At 56.4% G+C, this 23820-nt stretch overlaps 2 protein-coding genes across 6 annotated transcripts in view; one reads left to right on the top strand and one right to left on the bottom strand.

Moving 5' to 3' along the window:
- MCRS1 (microspherule protein 1) overlaps nucleotides 1–4593 on the top strand; it is a 9327-nt gene extending 4734 nt beyond the window's left edge. For all 3 annotated transcript variants that reach the window (XM_017545794.2, XM_017545793.2, XM_017545796.2), the window contains 8 exons: nucleotides 178–316; nucleotides 2617–2692; nucleotides 2969–2997; nucleotides 3115–3207; nucleotides 3394–3476; nucleotides 3635–3722; nucleotides 3948–4075; nucleotides 4189–4593. In XM_017545794.2, the coding sequence (XP_017401283.1) occupies nucleotides 178–316; nucleotides 2617–2692; nucleotides 2969–2997; nucleotides 3115–3207; nucleotides 3394–3476; nucleotides 3635–3722; nucleotides 3948–4075; nucleotides 4189–4275 (723 nt within the window). In that variant the 3' untranslated portion in view covers nucleotides 4276–4593. The remainder of the gene's footprint in view (nucleotides 1–177; nucleotides 317–2616; nucleotides 2693–2968; nucleotides 2998–3114; nucleotides 3208–3393; nucleotides 3477–3634; nucleotides 3723–3947; nucleotides 4076–4188) is intronic.
- On the bottom strand, nucleotides 4580–23820 carry KCNH3 (potassium voltage-gated channel subfamily H member 3). Of its 3 annotated transcripts, XM_037744684.1 has the most exons (16): nucleotides 23371–23542; nucleotides 23172–23212; nucleotides 21749–21989; nucleotides 21125–21259; nucleotides 20069–20202; nucleotides 19376–19619; nucleotides 18823–18980; nucleotides 18519–18726; nucleotides 13960–14241; nucleotides 13484–13683; nucleotides 12793–13042; nucleotides 7971–8188; nucleotides 6898–7229; nucleotides 6393–6499; nucleotides 5622–5698; nucleotides 4580–5528 (listed from the first exon to the last, which is right to left on the bottom strand). In XM_037744684.1, the coding sequence occupies exons 1-16, from the start codon at nucleotides 23444–23446 to the stop codon at nucleotides 4929–4931; spliced, it is 3303 nt and encodes a 1100-aa protein (XP_037600612.1). In that variant the 5' UTR covers nucleotides 23447–23542; the 3' UTR covers nucleotides 4580–4928. The 3 variants fall into 3 exon arrangements, with proteins under 3 accessions (XP_037600612.1, XP_017401254.1, XP_017401256.1); XM_017545765.2 differs by lacking the exon at nucleotides 23172–23212 and having other exon boundaries at nucleotides 21749–21982; nucleotides 23371–23820; XM_017545767.2 differs by lacking the exon at nucleotides 23172–23212 and having other exon boundaries at nucleotides 21749–21978; nucleotides 23371–23820.

Below are 23820 nucleotides of genomic sequence, written 5' to 3'. Positions count from 1 at the left end.
CGTGCACATCTGCAGGGGCCTTTGCGACAGGGGCCTCAGGAGGAGCCAAGCCTGACTCCCTGGGTGACTCTCTTGCTTCTTCCAGCTCCTCAGGGGTGCTGGGGTAAAAGGTAGAGATGGTAAAGCAGAGACGTGTGAAAAAGCCCAGATGCCTAGAGAATGTTTCTTGCCCCCCAGACCAGCCAGCCCACCTTGGAGACCTTCCAGGACCTGCTACACAGACACCCTGATGCCTTCTACTTGGCCCGTACCGCCAAGGCCCTGCAGGCCCACTGGCAGCTCATGAAGCAGTATTACCTGCTGGAGGACCAGACAGGTAACACCGCAGGAGCTGGCAGAACAGGGGTGTATGCACGTGCACGTGTGTGTGTGTCTCAAGTACTGTGGACACAGCTGCCTTCAAGTGCCCTGTAAGAAATTCCTCAGTGAGCTGCAGTGTCTTGTTCACCTCATTTTGCAACAAAAACTACTCCTTTCCAGAGGGAGAGAAAGTGGCTGGAAGTGTCTTCAGCATCATGGTAAGAGTAGCCAACGTTGCCTGGAATCTTGGGCAAAAAGTCCAGGTAGTGGAGTTATCTACCATTTCTTGTCTTTTGTTTTTTATGATATATTTATCCTTACATAAGTAACACATTAATATATTTCTTATGGATAACATTCAAACATGAGCAAAATAATAAGAAAGTCCACTTCCCTGCCACCCTTCGCTTTGTTTTCCACTCTAAAGGTAATAGCGACTTTTTCTGAGTTTTTCTGCCCTTTGCCTCTCTGTGTTCTTCCCTCTGTCTTCCTTCTTCCTTTTCTGTTCCCACTAGGCCGTCAGGGCTGTCAAGCTGCCCTCAGGCCTTCATAAATCCCCACTGGGACTTCACACGTAGTCCATCTGTCTCTCCCTTTCCCCAAGGGCCACACTGTTCCCTGCTTTCTCTCTCCTCACCAGCAGAGCACTCACTCTCCTGGTGGCAGGAGTAGGAAAGCAGTGTGATGAAATTGGAGGAACTCCCCAGTGAGGATTGTGATTCGGTTTCTGATTTCCATAGTACAAGTGCATGCTCACTTTCTAAAAGCACTGCCCATTGCTTTCTATGTAGTTTTTCACACAGTTTGAACATGAAGCTTCAGTAGTACCCATCATCTCACTACCAGGGGTCCTACAGCTTCTGCTTAGGAAAAAATATTCCTGCAGGAGCATTTTAGGAAATCTTATCAGAGGGTGGCCCGATCTTCCATTCCCAAGGGCCTCTGGTTTTAGTGGCCCAGGGAGCAGTCCTGTTTATTCCCTCAGCTTCCAAAATTCTGCCTCTTCCTCAGACTCAGTTATCATAGAATTCCCGCAGAGAGAACAGATACTGACTGGATAACTTATTTTTGCTGCTAAAGCTAGCTTCTTTGTCACTATTTTGAAAGTTATTTTGTGTAAATATCTTTGTTAACTAAAAGCCTTATCATGAAAGTTTTATTTATTCAAGTTTTTATATATGAGGATTTGATTTCTCCTTTGCCCTTTAGAGCTAGGAGCCCCTAGGAACAGGGCAGTACACACTGCCTAGCTGTCAGTCAAGTCAGCTGAACATGGGATTGGTGGAACTCAGGCAGCTCTGGTGGGGAGGGACTTGTTGGGGGTGACGGACCCAATTCCCCCCCAAACAGTCTCACCTCGGGCAGGAAGAGGAGCATCTGTGCCCCCTACACACTCCCCCTCACTTCCTCAGTTGACAGTTGCATGGCCACTAGCTGCTACAGCACGCACCCTGCAGCCCTGGGAATGGCCGGCTGAAAAGCAGAGGTTTTCAGATTTGAGGGGCCTTAATCCTTTTATTTTATTTTTAAGAGACAGGGTCTTGCTGTGTTGCCCAGCTGGACTTGAATTCTGGGCTCAAGAGATCTTCTTGCCTCAGGCTCTGAGTAGTGCTGTGGGCATACACCACTGTGCCCAACTCCCTTTCACATTTTGGCCAGAAAAACGGAAAGACTTTCATGAAACAGTATTTATCCTGAGCATATCTGATGGGTTCTGATGCTCATTATCCTATCCATGACCTATTAGCACGTCATGACCCCAGATCAAGAGACATTGGCTTAAGGTGGGGCAGCACCTCATCAGCACATACTTTCTCAGTGGAACCTGGCTGGCATGTGCCTCCCAGCCCCTCACAGCATGGCAGGATGTGCTGGAGAGCATATGATGTGATGGAAGGAGAAGTTGAGATTTTGAATCGAGAGAACAGGATCTGAATCCTGGCTCTGTCCCAAACTAGGGTCACGTAGTTTAACCCCCCTCCTGTGTCTGTTTCCTCACTTGTAAAATGGAGCTAATCGTAGTGCCTCCCCTGCTTAGTTCAAGGCTGTGTAATCAAGCCGTTTACACATCGAGAAGCCCATACAAAAGATCAATTTAAATTTCCTTCCCTTTCTAGAACCACCTGTACCCTTAGCTAAGTCTAAAGATGCTTTGTGCCCCATGAGAGCCCAGCCTAATCTGGTATGGGCGCCCTCACCGGGGCTCGGCTCTCCACCGGGCATAGTCGCAGTTGGCCCACTTGGCTCAGGGGTCCCTCAGCAGCGTGGGCTTCAGCAGGACCCTTGGTGCTCACGCTGCCTCTGTCCTTTGTTCAGTGCAGCCACTGCCCAAAGGGGACCAAGTGCTGAACTTCTCTGATGCAGAGGACCTGATTGATGACAATAAGCTCAAGTGAGTGGCTGGGGACACAGGAAGGGGTGGAGAGAGCTGAGTCACTCCTGTCGGGTAGAGCGCCCCAGGCTGCCCGGCCCCAGCCCTCGGGCTCCCGTCATACCTATTGATGTTTGGCCAATAGGTATGAAACATTCTCTAGGCATCTGGGCTGCTTGGAGGTATACTGGAGCATACCTCCAGGCCGCTTGGCTAAAGGGGCTCAGGGATGCCCTAATGAGCCAAGTAGCAGGCAAGTTAAAAGTGGACCTAAATTTTCCTTCTCTTGCCCCTCAGGGACATGCGAGATGAGGTCCTGGAACATGGTAAGTGTGGCCTGATGGGGCAGTGAGGGGATGGAACCTCCTACCAGAATCAAGAGGACCAGTACAAGGTGCTGGTGGCCTCAGAGCACTCCTCCTTACCACCCCACCTCACCCCAGAGCTGATGGTGGCCGACCGGCGCCAGAAGCGAGAGATTCGGCAGCTGGAACAGGAACTGCATAAGTGGCAGGTGCTAGTGGACAGCATCACAGGTGAGGAGGACAGGGGACCAGAAGGCTCACTCTTCAACATCCTTCACCCCAGCCTGTGCCCCTGTTGCTGCCTGGCTGTGACTCCCTTCCAGGCCCCGACTTCCTTCCCTTATAAACCTTGCCCTGCTTCCCTGCCTTCCATTCTGGCCTCAAGGGTAGGCTCTTCCACATCCCCTTTTTCCCCAGGCATGAGCTCTCCGGACTTTGACAACCAGACATTGGCAGTGCTGCGGGGCCGCATGGTGCGGTACCTGATGCGCTCGCGAGAGGTGAGGCAGGCCCTCCCCATCCCCACCCTTCCTAGGCCTGCTTCCTCTGCCACTGCCTTTCTCTGTGTTGTCCTTGCATTCTCTTCTTTCTCTGGCCTGCATAGACCTACTCCCCCACATTCTTCAGGTCCCAGCCCTCACCTGCCCCATTTCCCCAGATCACCCTGGGCAGAGCAACCAAGGATAACCAGATTGATGTGGACCTGTCTCTGGAGGGTCCTGCCTGGAAGATCTCCCGGAAACAAGGTATCCCTCACCCCCTGCCTTAGCAGGAAGCAGTGTGAGGATGTCCCTCCTAGCCTCTCGCTGTCCTTTCTAGCCCTGGGGCTTCGTGTCCATGGGGACCCTCATGGCCCACCTGGAGTAGGGGTTCCTTGGTGTCTGCAGGAAGTAGAGTTGGTCCGTGGAGGCTCCTGGCTTGCTCTGGCCTCTCCCCATCCCATCATCCTTTTTTCCTTTCTACTTCCACAGGTGTCATCAAGCTGAAGAACAATGGTGATTTCTTCATTGCCAATGAGGGTCGACGGCCCATCTACATCGATGGACGGCCAGTGCTGTGTGGCTCCAAATGGCGCCTCAGCAACAACTCTGTGGTGGAGGTGAGCCGGGGAGAAGGTGGGAAGGCCAGGATGAGACCTGGGCTTGGTGAGCCAGTATACCAGCCTGGCCCTGGTCCCACCTCTGTCTTAGGCCACCTTTGTCTCCCACCCAGATCGCCAGCCTGCGATTCGTCTTCCTCATCAACCAGGACCTCATTGCCCTCATCAGGGCCGAGGCTGCCAAGATCACACCACAGTGAGGAGTGGTGGCAGGACCCCTGGGCCCTCTCTGGCCTGTTTCCCCTGCCACTCCAGCCCCCTTGAGCTGGGAACTCAGGCTCCTGGAAAAACCTGCCCAGAGTGGGCAGTGTGAGGCTCAGCTGCAGGCCCATTGATTTGAGCCTTTGAGGGAGGATAGGGCTGGCCTTTGTGAATCCAGCAGAGGCTGAGACCCTCCCCCTCTTCCTCTCTCTAAAAAACAACCCTATCCCCATTGCCACCTTCACTCCTGTGTCTCCAGCTGATTAGCTTCAGACTCATTTTTCTTTTGTAAATAAAAAGCACCAGGTTCCAAAGTAGTTTATTTTTTTTTAATATAAAAAATTGGGTACAGGTAGAGGCAGGGGCACATGCAAGGGATGGCAAAGCCCTTCCTTGTCCTTGGGCCTCTGCCCCCAGCCTGCAGAGGGAGACTGGGAGGTCAGAGGAGCAGGCTGAGGAGGGGCCTGGCCCAAGGCTCCAGCCTACCCTCTGAGAGTCAGGAACCAGGCCCTTCTTCCCTTCCAGGCTTTCTGCCCTAAGCCAGCGGGCAGCATGGAGTCCATGGGGTGGCTGCCACCCTTCCTTCACTCTGAGGTTGGGCCGAACAGCAGATAGCAGCACGCCTGGCAACACTAAGTTCTAGGGCTGGTATTCAGACCCCTGTGCCTTCTTCCTGGGTCCATTGGACTGTGCCAGAGCCGTGGCAGCCAATAAGCACCATCTCCAGGCTGTGGGGGTCCCAGGGCAAGGCCAGGCCCCCTGACCCTGGTGGGGGCTCTCCAGTGCTGGTAGCCTCAGCCTGGCTCACAGGCTCTGGGGGCCCAGTTCTACCCCCTTCCTCAGGAGGAGGAGGGGAGGCAGGGGTGCTGGGCTCAGAGCAGAGGTCTCCTGAGGCAGGGGGCTCTGAGTCTGAGGTGGAGGTCCAGAAAGCTGTGGCTCGAGGCCAGGGGGAGCTCTGAGACGCGGGGGGACCCCAGGGCCAGGGTGCCATGAGGGGAGGAGGCCCCGGACGAGGGTGGGGCCAAGTCCCACTCAAGACAGAGCCAGCTGGGGGCTGCAGGCAGTAGGAGGATGCCCCAGTGTCCACACACAGAGGCTGCAGAAGCCCGGAGGTGCTGGCTGGGTATGGCCCTTCTCCCGATGCCCGAGGGCATGGGCCCTCCCTGTGGGGTGCCAGAACAATCTGCACAGCCTGGCGAAGTGACTGCAGTCCTTCCCGCATCTGCAGCACTTGTTCGGACAGCTCTGTCACCTTCGGGGAGGGAGGAGGCGAGGTCAGAATGGAGTCAGCCATGGAATGCCTGCCCCTGGCCCCCCGCTCGCCTCCACCTTGCCCCTCACCCACCGCCTGCCGAAGCTTGTCCAATGTGTCTGTATTCCTTGCCTCGCTGGGCCCATGGGGGACAGTGAGCAGGCCGCTCTCTGTGGGCAGTAGTAGGATGGGGTTATCAGCCAGGGTTAGTAAGAGGAGACAGGCAGTGTGGGGTCCAGGCCCCTGCCCCAGTTAGACCACATTGACCTGGGAGGACCTGACTCCACGGATCATCTCTTCTGGCCTTGCCAGAGGTGCTGGATCTTGCCTGAACTTCCAGGGGCAGGGAAAACACTGCCCAGCAGCCCTCAAGCCACAGTGCCTAGCACTTTCCTCCTCCTCAAAAGTTTTTCTTTATGTCTGTCCCTTGCTCTGTCCTCCAGGCAAATGGACATTCCTGGGCGCTCGTTACTTCCCTGGCCTGGAGCCACTTTCACCCCTGGTTCCCCTGCCCTTTATCCCCCAGTTAGCCAGACATTGTGCTAAGGCTTTCAGTTACATTATATAGCACAAACAACCCATTTTACAGACAGGAAGCTAGGGCCAGAGAAGCCAAATTCACACTGCTAGAAAGCTGACAGAGCAAGGATTAAACCCAGCTCCTGGCTGCGTCAAAATTAAAGTGCTGGTCTTCACCACCAAACTCGCCTGGCTGCACAGCACAGAAGCGTGGTGGGGTGAGATGGCCTCCATGCAATCTGCTAGTTATCTCTTAACAGTGAAGGCTCAGAGGCCAACAGTGCTTGAGGTTCACAAGGCAAAGGGGCTGCCCCACCAACCTAGCCCATCCCAGGGCTCTGGTACCTGGTCCAGGGGAGGGGCTGCTGCTACACTCCGGGCCAGAGTGGCCCACACGGAAAGAGAACTTGGGCTGGTCGGAGCCACAGCCGTCTTCAATGCCATCTACTACCCTGTGAACCCAGGCACCAGGACAACAAATCAGTGGACAGGCAGCCACTGTGGGGTCACATGGGACGGGATGCCCCAGCGTCCACACACATAGGCTACAGGAGCACGGAACTGACCGGGAAGCCAGGAGAAACCTACATGGGTCCCTTCCCCTAGGTGCTTGTGGTTTAGATGGGGGCCAAGGTTGAGCAGCATGAGATGCCGAGTTGAGAGCAGTGTGTGCCATGTACCACACAGTGGAGTGGGGCAGCAAGGGAAAGAAGGAGCCACAGAAGGCTTACTGGAGGAGGCAGGCTTGGCCCACACAGGCTGGCGGGAGTTAAGACAGCTCTAGATGGGTACCTAGGGTGGGGTGCACCTGCCCAGGGCCTTAGGCTATGGGGTCCTAGGGCCTGCTTACCTGGGGCTCAGATCCGGGGGCACATTCCATGGCATGGGGGGCAGCCGTAGCCCCTCTAGGGCCCGTGGGGGAGCAGAGGGGCCAGCCTCAGCCTTCAAAGCCCCTGCCCTGCCTGACCTCCCTCTACCACCTAGACGAGGCCGGGGTGCTGTTCGATGTGGGGATAGCAGCTTGGCAGCCGATGATGAGGAGGTGCAGCCGGGAGACAGCAGGGGGCTAGAGGGCTCATCAGCTGGGGCTGGGGAGACCGCGGGGCCCTGCTCCCCATCTGTCTCCTTCTCCTCCAGCGTGGACATAAGGGTGTTGTCACCGCTCAGGGAGCTGGTGTCCACCTAGGGAGAGTAGGGGATAGGAAATTGGCATATATGGCCACTAGTGTGTCCCACTCATCTCCCTTAACAAGACTTCATCTCCCCTGGAAGGGATGAGCTGTCTGTTAGAATAGCCGTCTGCCACCCTGCAGAAGAGGCCCAGTCAGGAAGGGTGACCTGCTTTTCTGCTGCTACCACAAAGCCACCAAGCCCGGGAGGTGTTAACTACCTCTCGAAATTCTAGCCACACACGGACACACCACCCCTCTACCAGGTCCCTCAGCCTAACTAAACTATCCAAGAGAATAGGGCACTAAAAACTAGTTTGGAATTAGTGACATAATCCAGGAAAATTCAAAAGCCCCTCACAACAGTCCTGTTTCACCATGAAAAAGCAGAGGGGGCCACCGGGATCCCTTCAGAAGCAACCTGGAAGGCAGGTGCCCGTCCCTGCCCTGCTCAGCCCTGACCCCTGGAGCCACCCCTCCGTGTGCCTGCACCGGTGCCCTCACCTTCCTTCACTAAGATTCCTCTGGATTGGGCAAGGGTGCCTCAGGCCAAGGAGGGCCAGCAGGGGTGGTTGCGCATGCTGGGCTGGGCGTGTGGGTGTGGAAGGGCAGAGGGTGTAGATGCCTGCCCAAGGTGGGGGCTTTCATACCAGGCCACGCTTTACACACAGCTCTCCACCAGCCCCAGCCTCTGCCCACCTCACCAGGCTCCCTGGCACCTCCAACCCCTCCAGCACATACTCAGCCTCCTCACCTCTGCAGAGCCTCCCCCAGCACCCAGGTTGTAGCTGAGCTCCCCTCGGAGCCCACGGCTGAAGCGCGGGGCAAACTCAGGGTAGAGCGCAAGGCTGTCGTGCAGGCCGGCCAGCTGCAGACACTGCAGGACGCAGTACGTCAGCCCCTTCACGTCGGCATTGGCCTTTACCACCTGCTCCCGCCGGGGCAGCTCACAGCCGATCAGGTCGCCCTTCCCTAGGGAAAGGAAGCAGAGCTCAGCAAGCCCTGAGCCTCAGCCACGAAGACAGGAGAGGGGCCTGCAGGCTGCTGAGATTCCCTTCAGGGCTGGGCTGACCCTTTGTGGCAGAAGCCTTGGAGCCAGCACAGAGAGGAGCAAAGAGGCCTGGGCCATGGCCTGATGCCTGTAGCCTGTCTCACTGGCTCCCACATGGGCTTCGGGTAAAGAGCTCTGTGACACAGGCCCTCAAATGCATTCAGAATCAAAAGCACTGTGCGGGAAACCCCGAATTTTAGCCCTGAGAGACTCTAGTGGTTCTCAGCTGGCTCTGTTGATTAGAATCACCTGGAAAAGTCAGACCAAACACCCAGGCTCCATCTCTACCTACAGAATCTATAGAAGACTCCACGGTCTGATTGTTTTTTAAGTCCCACAGGTGATTCAGGTGTTTGGAAGCAGCAGATTAGAGCCCCGTGTGCCACAGTGAAAATGCAAGGCAGCCAGGCTCACCTTCCTGCCCTAGCTGCTTCCACTCTACAAGACACGCTGCATTTAACTGAGTCTAGGGAATATTCTTGATCTCACCAGAAGGGGTCAATGGAGGTTTTCCCACAGCCAGGTTAAGACTGCCACCTGGCTGGCAGCAAGTATTAAATGGCATCAATTAGAGCCTGAGTGAGGCCTAATCTCAGAGATGTTAGCCAGGGTGGGGCGGCAGGGGTGGGGTGGGTGAGATATGTGTCTTAGAATCAATGAAATAGGGTGTGTCTGTCCAGGGACAGGTTAAGGCTAAATTAGCGTTAACGTAGATAAAGTGCCTCATACAAAGATGACCAAAAAAAGATCATTTTCTTCCTTTCCCTTCCAGATAGAACCCCCTATAAATTGTTCCCGCTAGGTGTAGTGGCTCCCAACACTTTGGGAGTCCAAGGCAACTGATCACTTGAGCTCAAGAGTTTGAGACCAGCCTGGGCAACATGGCAAAATCCCATCTCTACAAAAAAAAAAAAAAAAAAAAATTTAGCTTGGTGTGGTGGTGTTCCTGGACAGACGGACAGACACACCCTATTTCATTGTTTCTAAGACACACATCTCACCCACCTCACCCCTGCCACCCCACCCAGGCTAACATCTCTGAGATTATGCCTCAGGCACCTGTAGTTCCAGCTACTCTGAAGACTGAGGTAGAAGGATCACTTGAGTCCAGAAGGTCAAAGCTGCCGTAAGCTGAGATCTCACCACCACACTCCAGCCTGGGCGACAGAGTGAGACCTGATCTCAGAAAAAAAAAAAAAAAAAATCCTTTCCAGCAAGGATAGGCACGCAGTCTGGGCTTGGGCAGAGCACTCACTACCCTCAAGGCAGCTCAACCACCAGGCAGTTCAGACTCTTAGAAAGTGTTTCAAAAAGGATGGCCCTGCCGTGGACGCCCTCACACTACCAGCAGCACACACTGAGCTTAGATCTCCTCTACACGTTCCCGGACTTTTGCTCCAACTTGAGTATAGAATGCACCCCTGTTAGGCCCGGCGCGGTGGCTCACGCCTGTAATCCCATTGGGAGGCTGAGGTGGGTGGATCACTTGAGGTCAGGAGTTCGAGACAATCGTGACCAACATGGTGAAGCCCCATCTGTACTAAAAATACAAAAATTAGCTGGGCATGGTGGTGCATGCCTGTAGTCCCAGCTACTCGGGAGGTTGAGGAGGGAGAATCACTTGAACCCAGGAGGCAGAGGTTGCAGTGAGCCAAGATCATACCATTGCACTCCAACCTGGGCAACAAGAGCAAAACTCTGTCTCAAAAAAAAAAAAAAAAGAATGCACCCCTGTTAAATTTGATTTTCTTGGTTTCAGGCCGTCCTTCTGGGTCCTTTTGAGAGCTGTTTGGATCTCAATGTGATCATCTGGGGAATGCACTATCTTCTCATTTGTGGCATCTGAAATAGGATAAGCATGTGCTTCTTGTCTTCATCCAAGAGGGGAGAGAAAATGAGAAACACGACAGGACCGAGGGCAGAGTTTCAGGACCAGAGACTGTCCTACAGGTGCAGCTCATCAAACTCCTTCCTTCCTCTCAATGGACTTTGCCTATGCTTAGCTTCCAGCAGTTCATTAACAGAGGCACGTGCCAGAACCCAGAGCTGCTGGGAGCGGGCAGGATGAACTTGGACGTTCGAGTAAAAAGGCAGGTGGGGAGAGGGTATGAAGGCAAAGCAGAGAACCAGGCCATGACTGGGGCCGGGGAACCAGGCAGTCACCAGGGCATCCAGAGCCTCCAAGTCAACAGGGAAGTAGTTCACCCAAAACATATAGGCAGTGACAGGATAGATCAATGGTGGCATAAGTCCTGGTGCTAGGGTCATTGTGGAGGCAAATGCCCAGGGCACAGGCTGTGGCCATTCTTGCAGCACTGAGTGCTGCACAGTGAACATGGCTATTCTGAGACGTGGTACCTGGCACCAGCAAAGGCTGCTCTGAGAGGACCTGCGCCAGCTCCCAGCCACATGACTTCCTCGGCTCCAGGCTGAAAACCATCTGTTTCATAATTCACTCAACAGTCCTGCTTTGGATTCACCCATCTACAATGGTGAAAATCTGTCTTTGTGCCCTTTGGAATCTCTCCAAGGAATGCCAACTACACTTGACTGGCATAACTCTATCTTCTCATGCTGGCATAAACTGTATGTAGGCTCAAAAGCTGGACTCGTGAAAGATGTAAAACAAAGGCTATGAACAGCCCACTCTCAGGGTCTAAGACCCCGATGGCATTTTTTCCCTCTTGTGTCCAGTTGGAAGGTCATCCTCCTCAAGGGAGGAAGGGTGGACACACAGTAGCTGCATCTAGTAAATCCGTGCCACCTTCCTGGCCCTTTTCTGCTTCTTGGCTTGATTGTTCATTGCCAGATGAGTGACAAACCTCAGCCCCTAGGTCTTATCAGTCCCCACAGTGAATCTACACGTGCCTTGGCTGCCTGAGGATTCGATATGGTTGGCAGTGGTCAGGTCACCACCTCCCCACATACACGAGTCCTTGATGACCCACGCAGGCCTCATGTTCCTCATCCTCTATGGTCACCGTGATAGTAGTCTCTTGCAGCCACAGAGCTCTGCTCCCCTTAGTGACTTTCACTCTGTCACCCAGGCTGGAGTGCAGTGACACGATCTCAGCTCCATTGCAACCTCCATCTCCTGGGTTTAAACGATTCTCCTGTCTCAGCCTCCTGAGTAGCTTGGATTACAGGCGCCCACCACCATGCCCGGCTAATTTTTGTATTTTTAGTAGAAACGGGGTTTCTTCATGTTGGCGAGGCTAGTCTTTTTTTTTTTTTTTTTGAGATAGGGTCTCGCTATGTTGCCCAGGCTGGGGTGCAATGGCTATTCACAGGCGCGATCCCACTACTGATCAGCACGGGAGTTTTGACCTGCTCTGTTTCCAACCTGGGCCGGTTCACCCCTCCTTAGGCAACCTGGTGGTCCCCGCTCCCGGGAGGTCACCATATTGATGCTGAACTTAGTGCGGACACCCGATTAGTGTAGCGCACTACAGCCCAGAACTCCTGGACTCAAGAGATCCTCCAGCCTCAGCCTCCCGAATAGCTGGGACTACAGACACGTGCCACCGCACCCGGGGAGGCTAGTCTTGAACTCCTGACTTCAAGTGATCGGCCTGCCTCGGCCTCCCAAAGTGCTGGGATTACAGGTGTGAGCCACCATGCTCAGCACTTTAGTAGCTTTTCACAAACGCAGCCCATGTCTCCCTGAGAGCTGGAATGTGCTTTCCTAAAGCCTAGGGTACACGCCAACCCTCCTGAGATGGCTTCCTCCCTGCCAGTCCTGGTTTCCCTCAGAACACCCAGGAGTCCCGTGTAAGAAGCATGAGACTTGGAGCCAGGTGGATGGGGTCCCAACCCCGGTTGGTCAATTCCTAGCTGGTCATTAACCTCTCTGACCTTGGACTCCTGCTATGCAAAATAGGAAGAATGTGTTTATTACTATAAACGCTGTGAGCCCCTGTGATCAGCACCACTATTGTGTCCATTCCACACCTGCAATGTCTTTGTCTGTATCTAGGGAAGTGATTTCCCTTTTCACCTCCTTCTTTTGCCAAGAAGGGAAGTAGACCATTTCACCAGAACAACTCTCTCTGGCTGTTTGGAAACTGAGCTCTGTCACCCATCTGGGCTCTGTGATCTGCCCCAGGAAAGTACCATCTCACCATTCCTGGGGGACCACAAGTTGTTTCTCCCTTTTTTAGCCCTGCCTGACACTCTCCCCAGCACTTCCATCCCTAGCTTCTGACTTTCCTCCTGACAGGAAGGCCAGCTCCCCTCTGTCCCCCATACTAGCTCCTTTCAAAGGCTGGTCCTCCACTTGCTCAGCCCCAGGCACACTGGTGAGATCCTGACTCCTTACACTGCCACCTTGCAGTCACTGGGTCTTCTCTGAGCTTTAACCAGGACTCCATGACTACTCCTGACTCCACCCTGGCTGTTTCTCTCTGTGGCCTGTGGAAGTCCTCTCTCTTTTCCACAGATCAGGGCCATGGTCTCACACACAGCACAGATCAGGGCCATGATCTCACACACACGTGCCCCTGTGCCCTCTCCCACCCTCACAAACCTAGGATGGCGAGCACGGTGCCACCCTTGAGCACCTCCATGGAGCCAGAGCAGACAAAGTAGAGGGCCTGCAGGGCATCGCCTTGGTGGATGAGGTACTCGCCCGGCGTGCAGAAGGCGGGCCGCAGGGCCAGGGACAGCGCCCGCAGGCAGCCGCGGCTGGCTGCCTCGAACAGCGGCAGCTGCAGGACCTCCTTGTGCAGGTGCATGGCGATGTCTGCGCGCAGCTCATCAGGGAGGCTCTGCAGCAGCTGTGGGCAAGCAGGTGAGGGGTGGGGGTTGGGGGTGGCAGAAGAGGAGGTGTCCTCCAGCCAGCCCCTCTCCACCCTGGCAGGCTTCAGGAACAGAGGAGGCATGGGAGGGAGGGACCTGAGCCCTCTCACAACTCCAAGCTCCACACACGGTAGGGAGCCAGGAGGCTTCCTCCGCCTCCCTCACAATCACTTTAGCGGCCATGAGCAGCCCAGCTTCCCACCTCAGTGACCACTAAGCCCCCAGACCTAACTGGGGTTCACAGGCCCCTCCAAGCCTTCTTGGCTGCCCTCTGTCCCGTGCCATTGCCCCCAAGAGAGAAGGGAGGCACAGGGGCCAAAGTTCTGCATTCTTCATCCTCCTCCACTCCTGATAATTCTAGCCTACTGCAAAGCCCTTGAGGGCACACAGGCCAGGAAGCCCAGCCTTGGAGGCCGCACCTCAGTGGTGTCAATGCCGTTGTTCACGGCCCAAGTGGCCTGGAAGTACTCCAGCATGCGCTGCTTTAGGGGCTTGGGGATCCGGTGGATGCGGATGTAGTCGCGCAGGTCGCGCGTGCGGCTGTGGTACAGAAAGCGGCGGGCGTACATGCGCTGGATGATGGCCGTCACGTTCCCAAACACCACCGCGTGCATCAGGGCTGGGGGAGGGTGGCGAGAGGGGGTCACCTAGGGGACGTGGCCCGGCCTGACACCATGCTGGGCTCATCTGTCCCCGGCCCCGCACGCTCCTAGGCAAGGCCCGCGGGCCACTGTGCGGACGGAGTCTCCCCCAGCCCCGGCCTCGGGTTCTGCGGCCACATGAAGCTGAAGAGCCCCCGGCCTCGGGCCCCCCGGGATTGGGGGTGGTGGGAGGGCGCCGCCTACCGGCGGAAGTCTGGGAGTGGCCCCGGGAAGGCACGCGCGGCCGGGCTCACCGCCGATGAGCATGGTGCAGATGGAGAAGATCTTCTCGGTGTCCGTGTTGGCGGACACGTTGCCGAAGCCCACGCTGGTAAGGCTGCTGAGCGCGAAGTAGAGGGAGGTGATGTAGGCGCTGCGCAGCGACGGGCCGCCCAGCAGCTCCAGCCCGGTCCCGTTGGCCTCGCTGCTGCTGCTGCTGCAGTTGTCACTCTGGCCGGAGCTGTTCCCTCCAGCTGGGCTCCGGCCCACCAGGTAGTAGGGGGTCTCCAGTCGGCGGGCCAGCTCCTGCAGCCAGCCTGAGCGGGGAACAGGAGGACTTGAGCAAGCAGGAAGACACGACTGCACTGTGGGCGAGGATGCGGGCCCGGGGGTGGGACACGCAGACACAGCCCCAGCCCCATGGCTTCCCGCCGCTTTGCCCCTTTGCTGGCAGCCCAGCACACCCTCTCCACCCCCTCAGCCCTCAGAAGAGCTGAGGCCTGTCATTTCCCCAGCCAGCTCCTGTTGGCACTGAGGATGACACAGGGAATTCACACCCTCCCCACCATGGTTGGCACCATCCCAGGTAACAGGCCCAGTCGGAGGGCCTGGCTGGTGTGGGCCAAAGGACTGGGATGCCCACTGCATTCAGCCACAGCCTCATCCCCAAAGATGGATGGTGAGGCCACCTCCGACCTCACCTCCACCTGTCCACCCAGACTCTCTTCCTGCATTTCTCCGAGTTCATCCGCTCCAGAAAGCCCTCCCTCCCCTCCCCTTTCAGTCTCATCCCTCCCTACAGCCACACAAACCACTCAGCCTCACAGGACAAGTTCCAAGCATGTCTGCATGGACAGGCACACACACTGCTAAGGCAACGCGTGTGCCCCACACAGTCGAGGAGACAAGGACACATGTGAGCCCCTTACAGCCACTCACACTGAAAAGACCTGTGTACACTTCAGAAAGGGACAAAGGCACACTGATGCCTACACACTGTCGCACGAGGGGGGGGTGGAGACACACTTTTGTGGACACGAGCACACAGGTAAATATATTTACACAGGTGTGCACATGTGCGCGCACACTCACATGTAGTCACAGGCCAGATTGGGCCACAGGGCAGAGGCTGGATTGCCCCTCAGCCCAACATTCTCCACCTGGCCTTGGCGCAGAGTAGGTCTGTGCACTGAGGTCTCTCCTGAGCCTGTGAGCTGGGAGTCACTCTTGAGCCTAGCTGAAGAGTTGCAGGAGCTCTAGGGTGTTGGGTGGGGTGGGGGTCCCAGGGTCGGCAGAGCTGGGGGCCATGGAGTGCAAGGGAGAGAGGGCTGACTGGCTGATCTAGAATGGTGAGGCAGAGGGTATGTGTGGCTGTGGCTTGGGGTCACAGGCTGCAGTGAGATCCCACCTCTCCACTTGTGCTCTGCCCCTCCCACCTCAGCTCAGACCCCGTACTTCACACACGCCCCAACACCTTAGGCACGTGGGTCCCTGTGGCCCCACACACTTGTCATCCACCCACTCATTCATTCAGCAACCTCACACACTGTGTGCCAGGATCTGGGGTCCCACAGGAGCTCCCTGAGGGCTCCAGGTCAGAAGGGCAGATGATTTAGGGCCAGAGCTACATCTCAGAAGGGCCACACAGCAGGAAGGGACAGGAGCTTGAGTCAAGTCCCATGGGCTAGGGCTAGAAAGTTTCTGGAAGAAGGGACATTTGTGTTTGGTTTCAAAGGGTAGTTAGGGGGTTGATACAAATAAACCGAGGGGACCATTCCCGGTGGAGGGACAGGCATGAGTCAAACCAGGAGACTGAGACTTTAAGACAAGTACAGGCAAATAGCTCAGTTTGGCTAGAATGTGGGGTTAACACCGAGTACATCAAATTCCAGGCTAAAGAACTTGGGGGGGTGTAGTAAGGCCTGTACCAAGGTGGGGGCTCACCCTCCTGTGGTCTGAGGTGTGCTATAAGAATGCAATGGACTCCTGAGAGCTAGACTGAAGTGACAGTTGAAAAAAGAAATAAAAAACGCAATGGAGTATGTGGTTGGGCACAGTGGCTCACACTTGTAATCCCAGTACTTTGGGAGGCCGAGGCGGGTAGATCACAAGGTCAGGAGTTTGAGACCAGCCTGGCCAACAAGGTGAAACCCATCTCTACTAAAATTAAAATTAGCCGGACATGATGGCACATGTCTGTAATCCCAGCTACTCAGGAGGCTGAGGCAAGAGAATTGCTTGAACCTGGAAGGCAGAGGCTGCAGTGAGCCAAGATCAAGATACCGTACTCCAGCCTGGGCGACCGAGCGAGACTCTGTCTCAAAAAACAAAAACAAAAACAAAAAAAAAAAAAAAACCAGAATGCAATGGAGTACATAAAACTCCTCTTCATGGTCATTGTTCAGTTGGCCTCTGAGAGTGAAGCCACCTGAAGCCAGATGCCCAGGATAGGGAAGGTGGGGAGAAGTAGCAGGACACAGAGAAGGATGGCAGGGAGGCCTCTGATCTTTCAGTCTTGGCTAAGACTGAAAGATCAGCAGCCCCTGAAGCTGAGGCCAGGATGGTGCCTCCAGGTGGGCGGGGTCAGGCCAGCAGGAGCTGTCCCAGAGGCTGGGGGCTTGCACACGGAGGAGTGCCCTGAGTTCTCTTCCTCAGTGCTCGGCACAGTCTTTTGAACATCCAGCCCACCTCCACTGGCCTAGTGGGAATCTGGGAAAGGAACTCTGTCCACATCATGGGCATTGGAAAAGGAAACCCAGGCAAGGAAGCCATGAAGAAGGAGCCGCCCACCAGACAGAACTGGGCTAGCCACCTATCCACCCACCTCAGCCTCACCTCCCCCTACAAGGAGCTCTCCTGCCAGGGCTGGAGTTGGAGAGGTCTGGGTTTGGTGCCAACCTGGTTAGGGGGCAGTTTCCCTGGAGAAAGAGAGGAGATGATGATGTGAAGAACTTGTAGTCTCTAAACATAGACTAGTACCAGCTCCAAATAGAATGAAGCCACCTGGAACTCAGGGGTCAAGGGTGAAAGAATACCATGCGTATCTGCAAGGGTCAACCCACCCTTGCCCACCCTGTGGGGTCCAGAGGCCCTTGGGAGCTAGAGGTGTTCTTAATGTCAGATCAGCAACCCCTGTGAGGTGGTTGGAAGAGAGGAGCCTCGTGGACACAAGACCAAGGGTGTCTGGGTCCCATTTCAGGGGGTGGGAGTGGACCTGGGGATCTGTGTCTCAGCCCACTTCGGGGGTGGTGGAGACAGGCTTTGTTTCACCACTGTCCATCTGCTGGCCCTCTGACAGTGTTTGCCGTGTGGCCGTCTGACCCCAGAGCAGCTGCCACCACAGGCTTCCTCTGGGAATGGCAGGCACCAAGGAGCTGACACTGCCTGGAGTGTCCTGGTTTCCACCTGCTCAGCAGCTAGAGCACTCAGGGAAAATTTCAAGCGGGCCCTCTGTGACACACAGAGGGCCTCCTGAGAGCTTGCAGAGGGAGAGAGGATTCACAGGAGCCTTGTAGTTCCCAGGGAACTGATCAAAGTGGGTTTCTAAGGCTGACCTGGACACCTGGTGACTCCGCCAAAAAGCAGTTGTAAGAAGCCCCGTGCACCTGGAACCCCGGCTAAATGTCAGTTACCTGGAAGCTGACAGAGGACTAGAGGGCTGGGGAGGAAGAAGGCAAGTTTGATTTTAGATCTGAGGAGGCTTGAGAGTTAGAAACGGCTGGAATGGAATGGTTTGGCTAGAGAAAGGATGGAAGTAGAGATGCTTACGCAGTGGTGTCAGTGTAGTGGCCGAGGGAAAGTGAGGTGAAGGGGGAGAGCTACAAGGAAAGCCAGTCTGGAGACCCTGAAACTTAGAGAGGCTGGGAGGAGGCCAGCCAAGGGCTCCATCACCCACAGCTGACAGGAACTGTTGTTGGCTGGGTCAGGTGATATAGGGACTTCAAGGAGGATAAGGGTTTGGCCCCAGAAGGTCACTGTGACTTTCTGGGTGACATGTTGGGTGCAGAGGTGGGGGTGGAAGCCCTCCCAGCAGGAGTTAAGATGTGAGTAGGTGGTGAGCAGAGGGAGGAGCTGTGGAAGGAGAGGTGGCATGAAGGAGAGTGAAGATGCAGAAAGGCTGCTTTTTAGGCTGGGGGAGAGCAGAGCTGCAGCAGGGAGAAATGTGGACTGCAGGTGACAAGAGAAAGGCAGGGGCCTTGGACGCCAGGGTGGTGGGGACAAGCTTAGAGAGGATGCAGGAGGAGGGGCAGGGAACACTAGGCATCAGAGGAACCCTGGAGGGCAGTGGCTCCCGGTTTGGCCTTCCCAGCGGGACAGGGTTTAAGGAATGTGACCCACATTTGGCCACAGGAGGCCTGGATGGGTGACTGGGACTCCTTGGGCTTTCTCCACAAGGCCCAGCTGCTGGAGAACAGGCCTGTCACGTGGTGGTAGCTGTCACACTCATACCTGCACACCCTCTTCTCTGATTTGCACACATGCAGACTTGCACAGGTCCCTGACACCATGCATCTGCACACACACTTGCACTCACCCTCCTCTGACCCGGTTGCACAACCCCCACCCCACCACATGCACAAGGAGCCTCCAGTACCAATCTCAGGCAGCTCCGATTCGCTGCTCTCGATCTCCCGCTGACCAATGTAAAACCAGATGCAGGCCACCCAGTGTGCGAGCAGGGCAAACACGGCCATGAGCAGTGTCAGCACTACAGCACTGTACTGTGAGTACCGGTCCAGCCTTGGGAGCAGGCGCAGGAGGCGCAGCAGGCGCACAGTCTTCAGCAGGTGGGCCCCGAAGTACTGAGATTCGGGGAGGGAGGGAGGGAGGGTCAGCCAGGCTGGCCCTCCCTGTCCCCCGGCAAAGCCCACCCACCCAGCCAGCCCAGCCACACTGACCACATTGACCTTGAAGGCATGTAGCAGGTCAAAGGGCAGCGCCGCGATGACATCCAGCAGGAACCAGGTGGTGACGTAGTGGAGGCAAATAGACTTTGGGGCAAATACCACTTGGCCCGACTTGGACACGAATGTAGTACGGAAATTCAGCACAATGTCTGTGGGGATCCGGATGGGAGTCAGCACTGGGCCAGGGGGACAGCCACTCTCGACTAGACACTGCTCCCTTTCTCCATAGTTGACACTGTCCCCGGCCCTTTCCATACATCATCTGACTTAGTTCTCACAGTAACTGTAACAGGGAGACAGCGTTTTGCCTATTTTACAAAGGAGGAATCTATTAATGGAGGCCCAGAGAGCTTTGACCAGCTCAGGGTCCTATAACTTGTAAGTGGCAGATGTTTAGAACCTAGGTCTGATTTCAAAGCTCACAGTTTACAAACGCGAGAAGGCAAGGGGGGTACTGTAGGACCCTGGAAGCCATGTGGACTATCCCCAGCAAAGCCCGTGGGTGCTGGCAGAGGGTGGGGTAGAAGGGGCAGAGTGCACGCACCAAGGATGAAGAGGACCTCCACGGCCAGGTCACAAACGCTGGGCGGGCCTCGGGCAGCACTGGGCTCCCGTGCTGTGCTCACACACACGCTGTAGGGCACGGTGACAGCCACATAGAGTGTGGCAAGCAGGATGAAGCCGTCCCAGGTGGCCCTCAGAGCCCCACAGTGCAACAGGATGAAGGGCGACTTCCGGATGGCGGCTACTTTGTACTCAGGCAAGTTTGGCTTCTCCCCAAACACCCCCTAGTGAGGCAGGGCAGGCCCAGGCAGAGAGGAAAGGATATTGGCACAGGCTGAGTTTGGCTAGAGTCTAGAACTGGCATCCACCTCCTTTCTCTCCCTGCATTCTCGAAGCAACATCTGCTGTGAGATGGCATCAGCGTCTCCATTTTACAGATTAGAAAACAGGATCAGGAAGGTTAAGTGACTTAGCTGAGGTCAGACAGCTGCTTAGGGGAGGAGCCAGGATTGAACCAAGGCCCATTTGACTCCCAGGCCAGGACTTTCTTCTGTGTCTCTGATGGATCAGGCATGTGATCTTCCCTCCTTCAGTCCCACCCAACCCCCAGAGTGCTGGCAGGGCCTGGGTGGCCCCCAGGACATTTTCTCTGGTAGATCAGATTCCCTTTCCCCATCTCCTGTGTCTGCCCCTCCCCTCTCCCTTCAAACACACATCCCAGGGCTCAGCCCACCTTATTGAGCTTGTGCTTGCCCTTGGGCTGCTTCTGCAGGTGCCCAGACAGGTGGTAGAGCACGGCCCGGCTCCGCCGCCGGTTGGCATTGAAGCCTTTGGATCGTGCCCGGCCATATCGGCGCCGGCCACCACCTGCAAAAGAAGAGGGGCCCATAAAGATGACAGGTGGGTGCACACACACCCTAGCCCCAGGTTGGGTGTAGGACTGGTCTGCCTCATTGACCATTTAGATTGTTTAGAGTTGGGGGCTCAGGTATTCCTCACTTCCTGGGTTCACTTGCCCAGCCCAGCAATGGGCAGTCCTAGGAGTGCTGACAGACAATACCTCTAGGGTCTGCTTCCAGGAGGAGGAGGTTTGGACAAGGGATCTCTATGGGGAAAGACCTGGGACAGGAAGCGAGGAGGTAGCTCACAGGGGCAGGGTGGAGAACTAGCAGGAGGTCATCAGCAGAGGGGTGGGAACTTAGAGCAGCAGCCCAGGATCTAGTGCAGGGACCAGAGGGTGACAGTGAAGGCTGACATCATGGAGAGGCAGACCCAGCACTGGGAATGGGGAGTGGGAATGGAGAGTACCCCCGCATCCCCAAATGGCAAAGAGGACTTGACAGCTTTGCAACCTGCCCAAAGGCCTGCCCCAGCCCTTGGAGGACACAAGAGGGGAACAACTCGAAGATCTCAAAAGCAGGCTCTGGCCAGAGCTCCACCCTCAGTCAGGTTTGCTGTAGGGAAAGAACCTGGCGGGTCTGTGCTCAACCTTATTAACTGGTCAGAAAGTCATGCTTCACGGGTACAATGGGGTTTGTTTGCTTTCAGTTTCTTAATAAAGTTGACTTAAAAACTCCAACTTCGTCTCAATCTGTCTATTTGGAAAAAATATTCCCATACTGAGGCATGTGGAGATGAGAGCAGCACAGGCCTCTCAGGCAGCCCGAGCAGGAGTGAAATGAATGCAGGAGGCAGCGGGGACCCCCCCACCATGCTCAGACTTGGTGCCAAGGCCCCGCCCAGGCCTGTGGTACCCAACACCCCAACCATAGCACCTAAATGCACCTACCTGTCTCCTTCCATCTGTCGGGGCCCCCTCGGTTCTTGGTTTCACTGATGTCCTTGTGAGAGACCAGGAAGAGGGCCACCTCCCCTTTCTCATTCTTTATAGGTATTACATCCAGGAGACACCAGAACGGGAGCCCTGGACACAAAAACAAACTCAGCCCACCTCCCATTCTTGGCCCTGTCTAAGGTGACAGAGATCCTGGCTCCACTGACATCCTGGGCAAGACACAGGCAGGATCCAGTAGTTTCCTGGGGGAGGGGCTGGCAGTCCAGTTTCACTGAGGACAGGGTTTGATGGAATGGGGGGCTTCGGAGGCAGGAGGCAAGGGAGAGCAAACATAACCGTCAGATGTACAGATGTGCTCTGCCAAAATGCAGATGTCTTTCTGTTGGACGCGGGAAACCCAAGGTTGGAACTGAATACAAGCTGAGGCTAGGGTGAGGCAGGTAGAGATAAGGAGATGGAGCAAGAGGGGTTGGAAGGGGTGTTGGGGGGGATGGGAAAATGGGATGAGATGGGGAGATGGAGAAACTGGCAACAGAAAGGAGGAAGGACAGTGGATGGGGCTGGCGCCAGGTTGGGTGAGACTGCAAAGGAAGTCTGGCTGGCCAGGTGGCCCCTCACCGCTCTTCCGGTACAGGATCAGCTCAGCCTTGAACTCCTTGTGTTCGTCCAGGGCCTTGCGGATCTGTTGGCGGACGAGCTCACTGGTGTCTGGCCCATAAAGGAAGGAGCAGGCACAGCCCCGCTGCATGACCTCAGCCCGGGAGAAGCCCGTGAGGTCACAGAAGCCATCAGAGCAGTAGACCACGGGGAAGAGCCCCGCCACCTGGGCGTTGCCCAGCACGAAGTTACTGTCTGCAAGAGAGCACCTCTCAGAGGAGGTGTGGGATGAAGGAGCAGGAGGCCTACCACCTCTCCTTTCCCAAATGCCTGCAACCAAAGACTGGGTTTTCCAAACCCCAGGAATCCTGTGTTAGGGCAGGGCTGTTTATGAATGGGAATCAGCGTGTGTCACCTGTGTGCCAGTGCCCTGCAGCAACTGTGAGTACATTCAAGGATCAGCACGTGTCAACTGAGGTCGGTGAATGAAGTGCTGTGCGGGCACTGTGCCCTCTGGAGGGTGTCCTGAGCAATGTGGGGTAAGGGCTGGGGTTGGGGATTCCCTAACGAGGACTATACTGCCAGCTCGAGGCCAGCCTCAGCCCCACCTCTACTTCTGCCAGGCTCACTCACCAGCCAGGTACCCAGGTTCGCTGTCTGGCTCCTCCCACTGGGACTCACCTGGACTGGGAGGCAACCCCAGGCCACCATACATCCTGCCCTCTGTGTCTTAGCCCTAGCTGCCTGACCTGGCTCAGGAATTAGTGAATGTAAGCAAGAATGGGGGTGTAAGAATGGTGACTGAGCAAGGGAGCCTACAGCCAGGAATGTATTGGGGAGTGGGGGGCACTGAATCAGCAGGCTGCAGGCGCCAAGCACACTGGCAAAGCAGATGGAGGAGCCCGGAGGGGGGAGAGCGCAGTGCTGGGCTCCCACCCCCTATCAGGAACTGGAGACCAAGGAGGACCTAGGCAGAGAGCTGGGAAGCCCCACGGGGAATGTGAGGGAGAGGAGGAGGGAGGGGCTTTCATCACTTACCCTGAGCTCAGAGCCCCCAGAACCCGGGATCCAGAGCTCAGGGAGCCTTCTCCAAACTTCCCCAGTCCTGATGGGAGTCCCCAGACCATCTTCTTGGGGCTAGATCTGCTCCCAGGTCTAGGGGGTTCAGACTATGAGATGGGCTTTGGACACACCACTCTCTCCTGAGTCCCGCCTACTCTATCTCCGTTTGCAAATCTCTTTTTAAAATCTGTTTTTTGAGCCCTCTTGGCCATTCCTGAGCACTGCTCACCCACCTCGCCCTACCCTGCCAGTCTGAGGGTGGTTGCTGAGACAGCGCCAGACGCAGGGGTGGGATGGGTCAGACTGACTAGGTTCGGGTTCGAGACCCGCTAACAGAGAGCATCCAGGACCCACACTCAGGGACTTCTGGCCCTGTTGCCTCCAGTGTTGGCCCCAAACCTTGAACCTTCGGGGAAACGGCGCCTACCAGGAGACAATGGCCCCAGCCGCAAGAGGGGTGGGGAGGGAGGAAAGAGTGAAAACAGGCGGGCGCCAGGCCGCGCTGCTGGGGGTTCGGGGCAGGCGGGAGCCCTGGCAAGGGTCCGGCGGCCCGGCTGCGAGTGGGTGAGGGTCGGACTCACGCGTGCCGTCGAAGCGCGTAGCGATGGTGTCCAGGAAGGTGTTTTGCGGCGCCAGGAGGCCCCGCATGGCCGGCATCTTAGGCGCCCGCGGCTTCCCGCCCCATCCCTCCGGGGTGCGGGGACTCCGCACCGGGGGAGGGCGCCCAGCTCGGCCGCCCCCCGCCGGGCCCCGCGCTCCCTAGCGCAGCCGTCGGGGGGCAATGCCCAGGCTGGGATCCCGGGTCGCGCCGGCCGCGGGCGCGTGAGGGGGCGTCCGCGCCGTCGGGGCCCGGAGCATGGCGCGCGGCCCCTAGCGCCCTCGCGGCCCACGAATCCTGGGCTCCAGGTCCCGCGGCCGCGGCGCTCTCCGCACGGGCAGCGGCTCCAGTGTCTGCTGCGGGTGGGCTACCGCTCGGGCTCCGCTCGGCGCCGGCTCTCCGCAGCTCCCTCCGTCTGTCGGGGAGAAGCGGC

This window comes from Cebus imitator, unplaced genomic scaffold (assembly GCF_001604975.1).
Source record: "Cebus imitator isolate Cc_AM_T3 unplaced genomic scaffold, Cebus_imitator-1.0 Scaffold181, whole genome shotgun sequence".
In the NCBI taxonomy this organism is placed as follows: Eukaryota; Metazoa; Chordata; class Mammalia; order Primates; family Cebidae; genus Cebus; species Cebus imitator.
This window is presented reverse-complemented; position numbering and strand designations above follow the sequence as displayed.

Excerpts from the sequence above, each read along its gene's own strand:
- KCNH3 (XM_037744684.1), bottom strand. The coding sequence starts at position 23,446 with ATGCCGGCCATGCGGGGCCTCCTGGCGCCGCAAAACACCTTCCTGGAC. Across the intron at positions 18,981-19,375 it reads GGAGGTCCTCTTCATCCTTG|ACATTGTGCTGAATTTCCGT; the intron begins GTGCGTGCACTC and ends GGATCCCCACAG. Across the intron at positions 5,699-6,392 it reads CAGCCCCTCCCCTGGACCAG|AGAGCGGCCTGCTCACTGTC; the intron begins GTACCAGAGCCC and ends TACTGCCCACAG.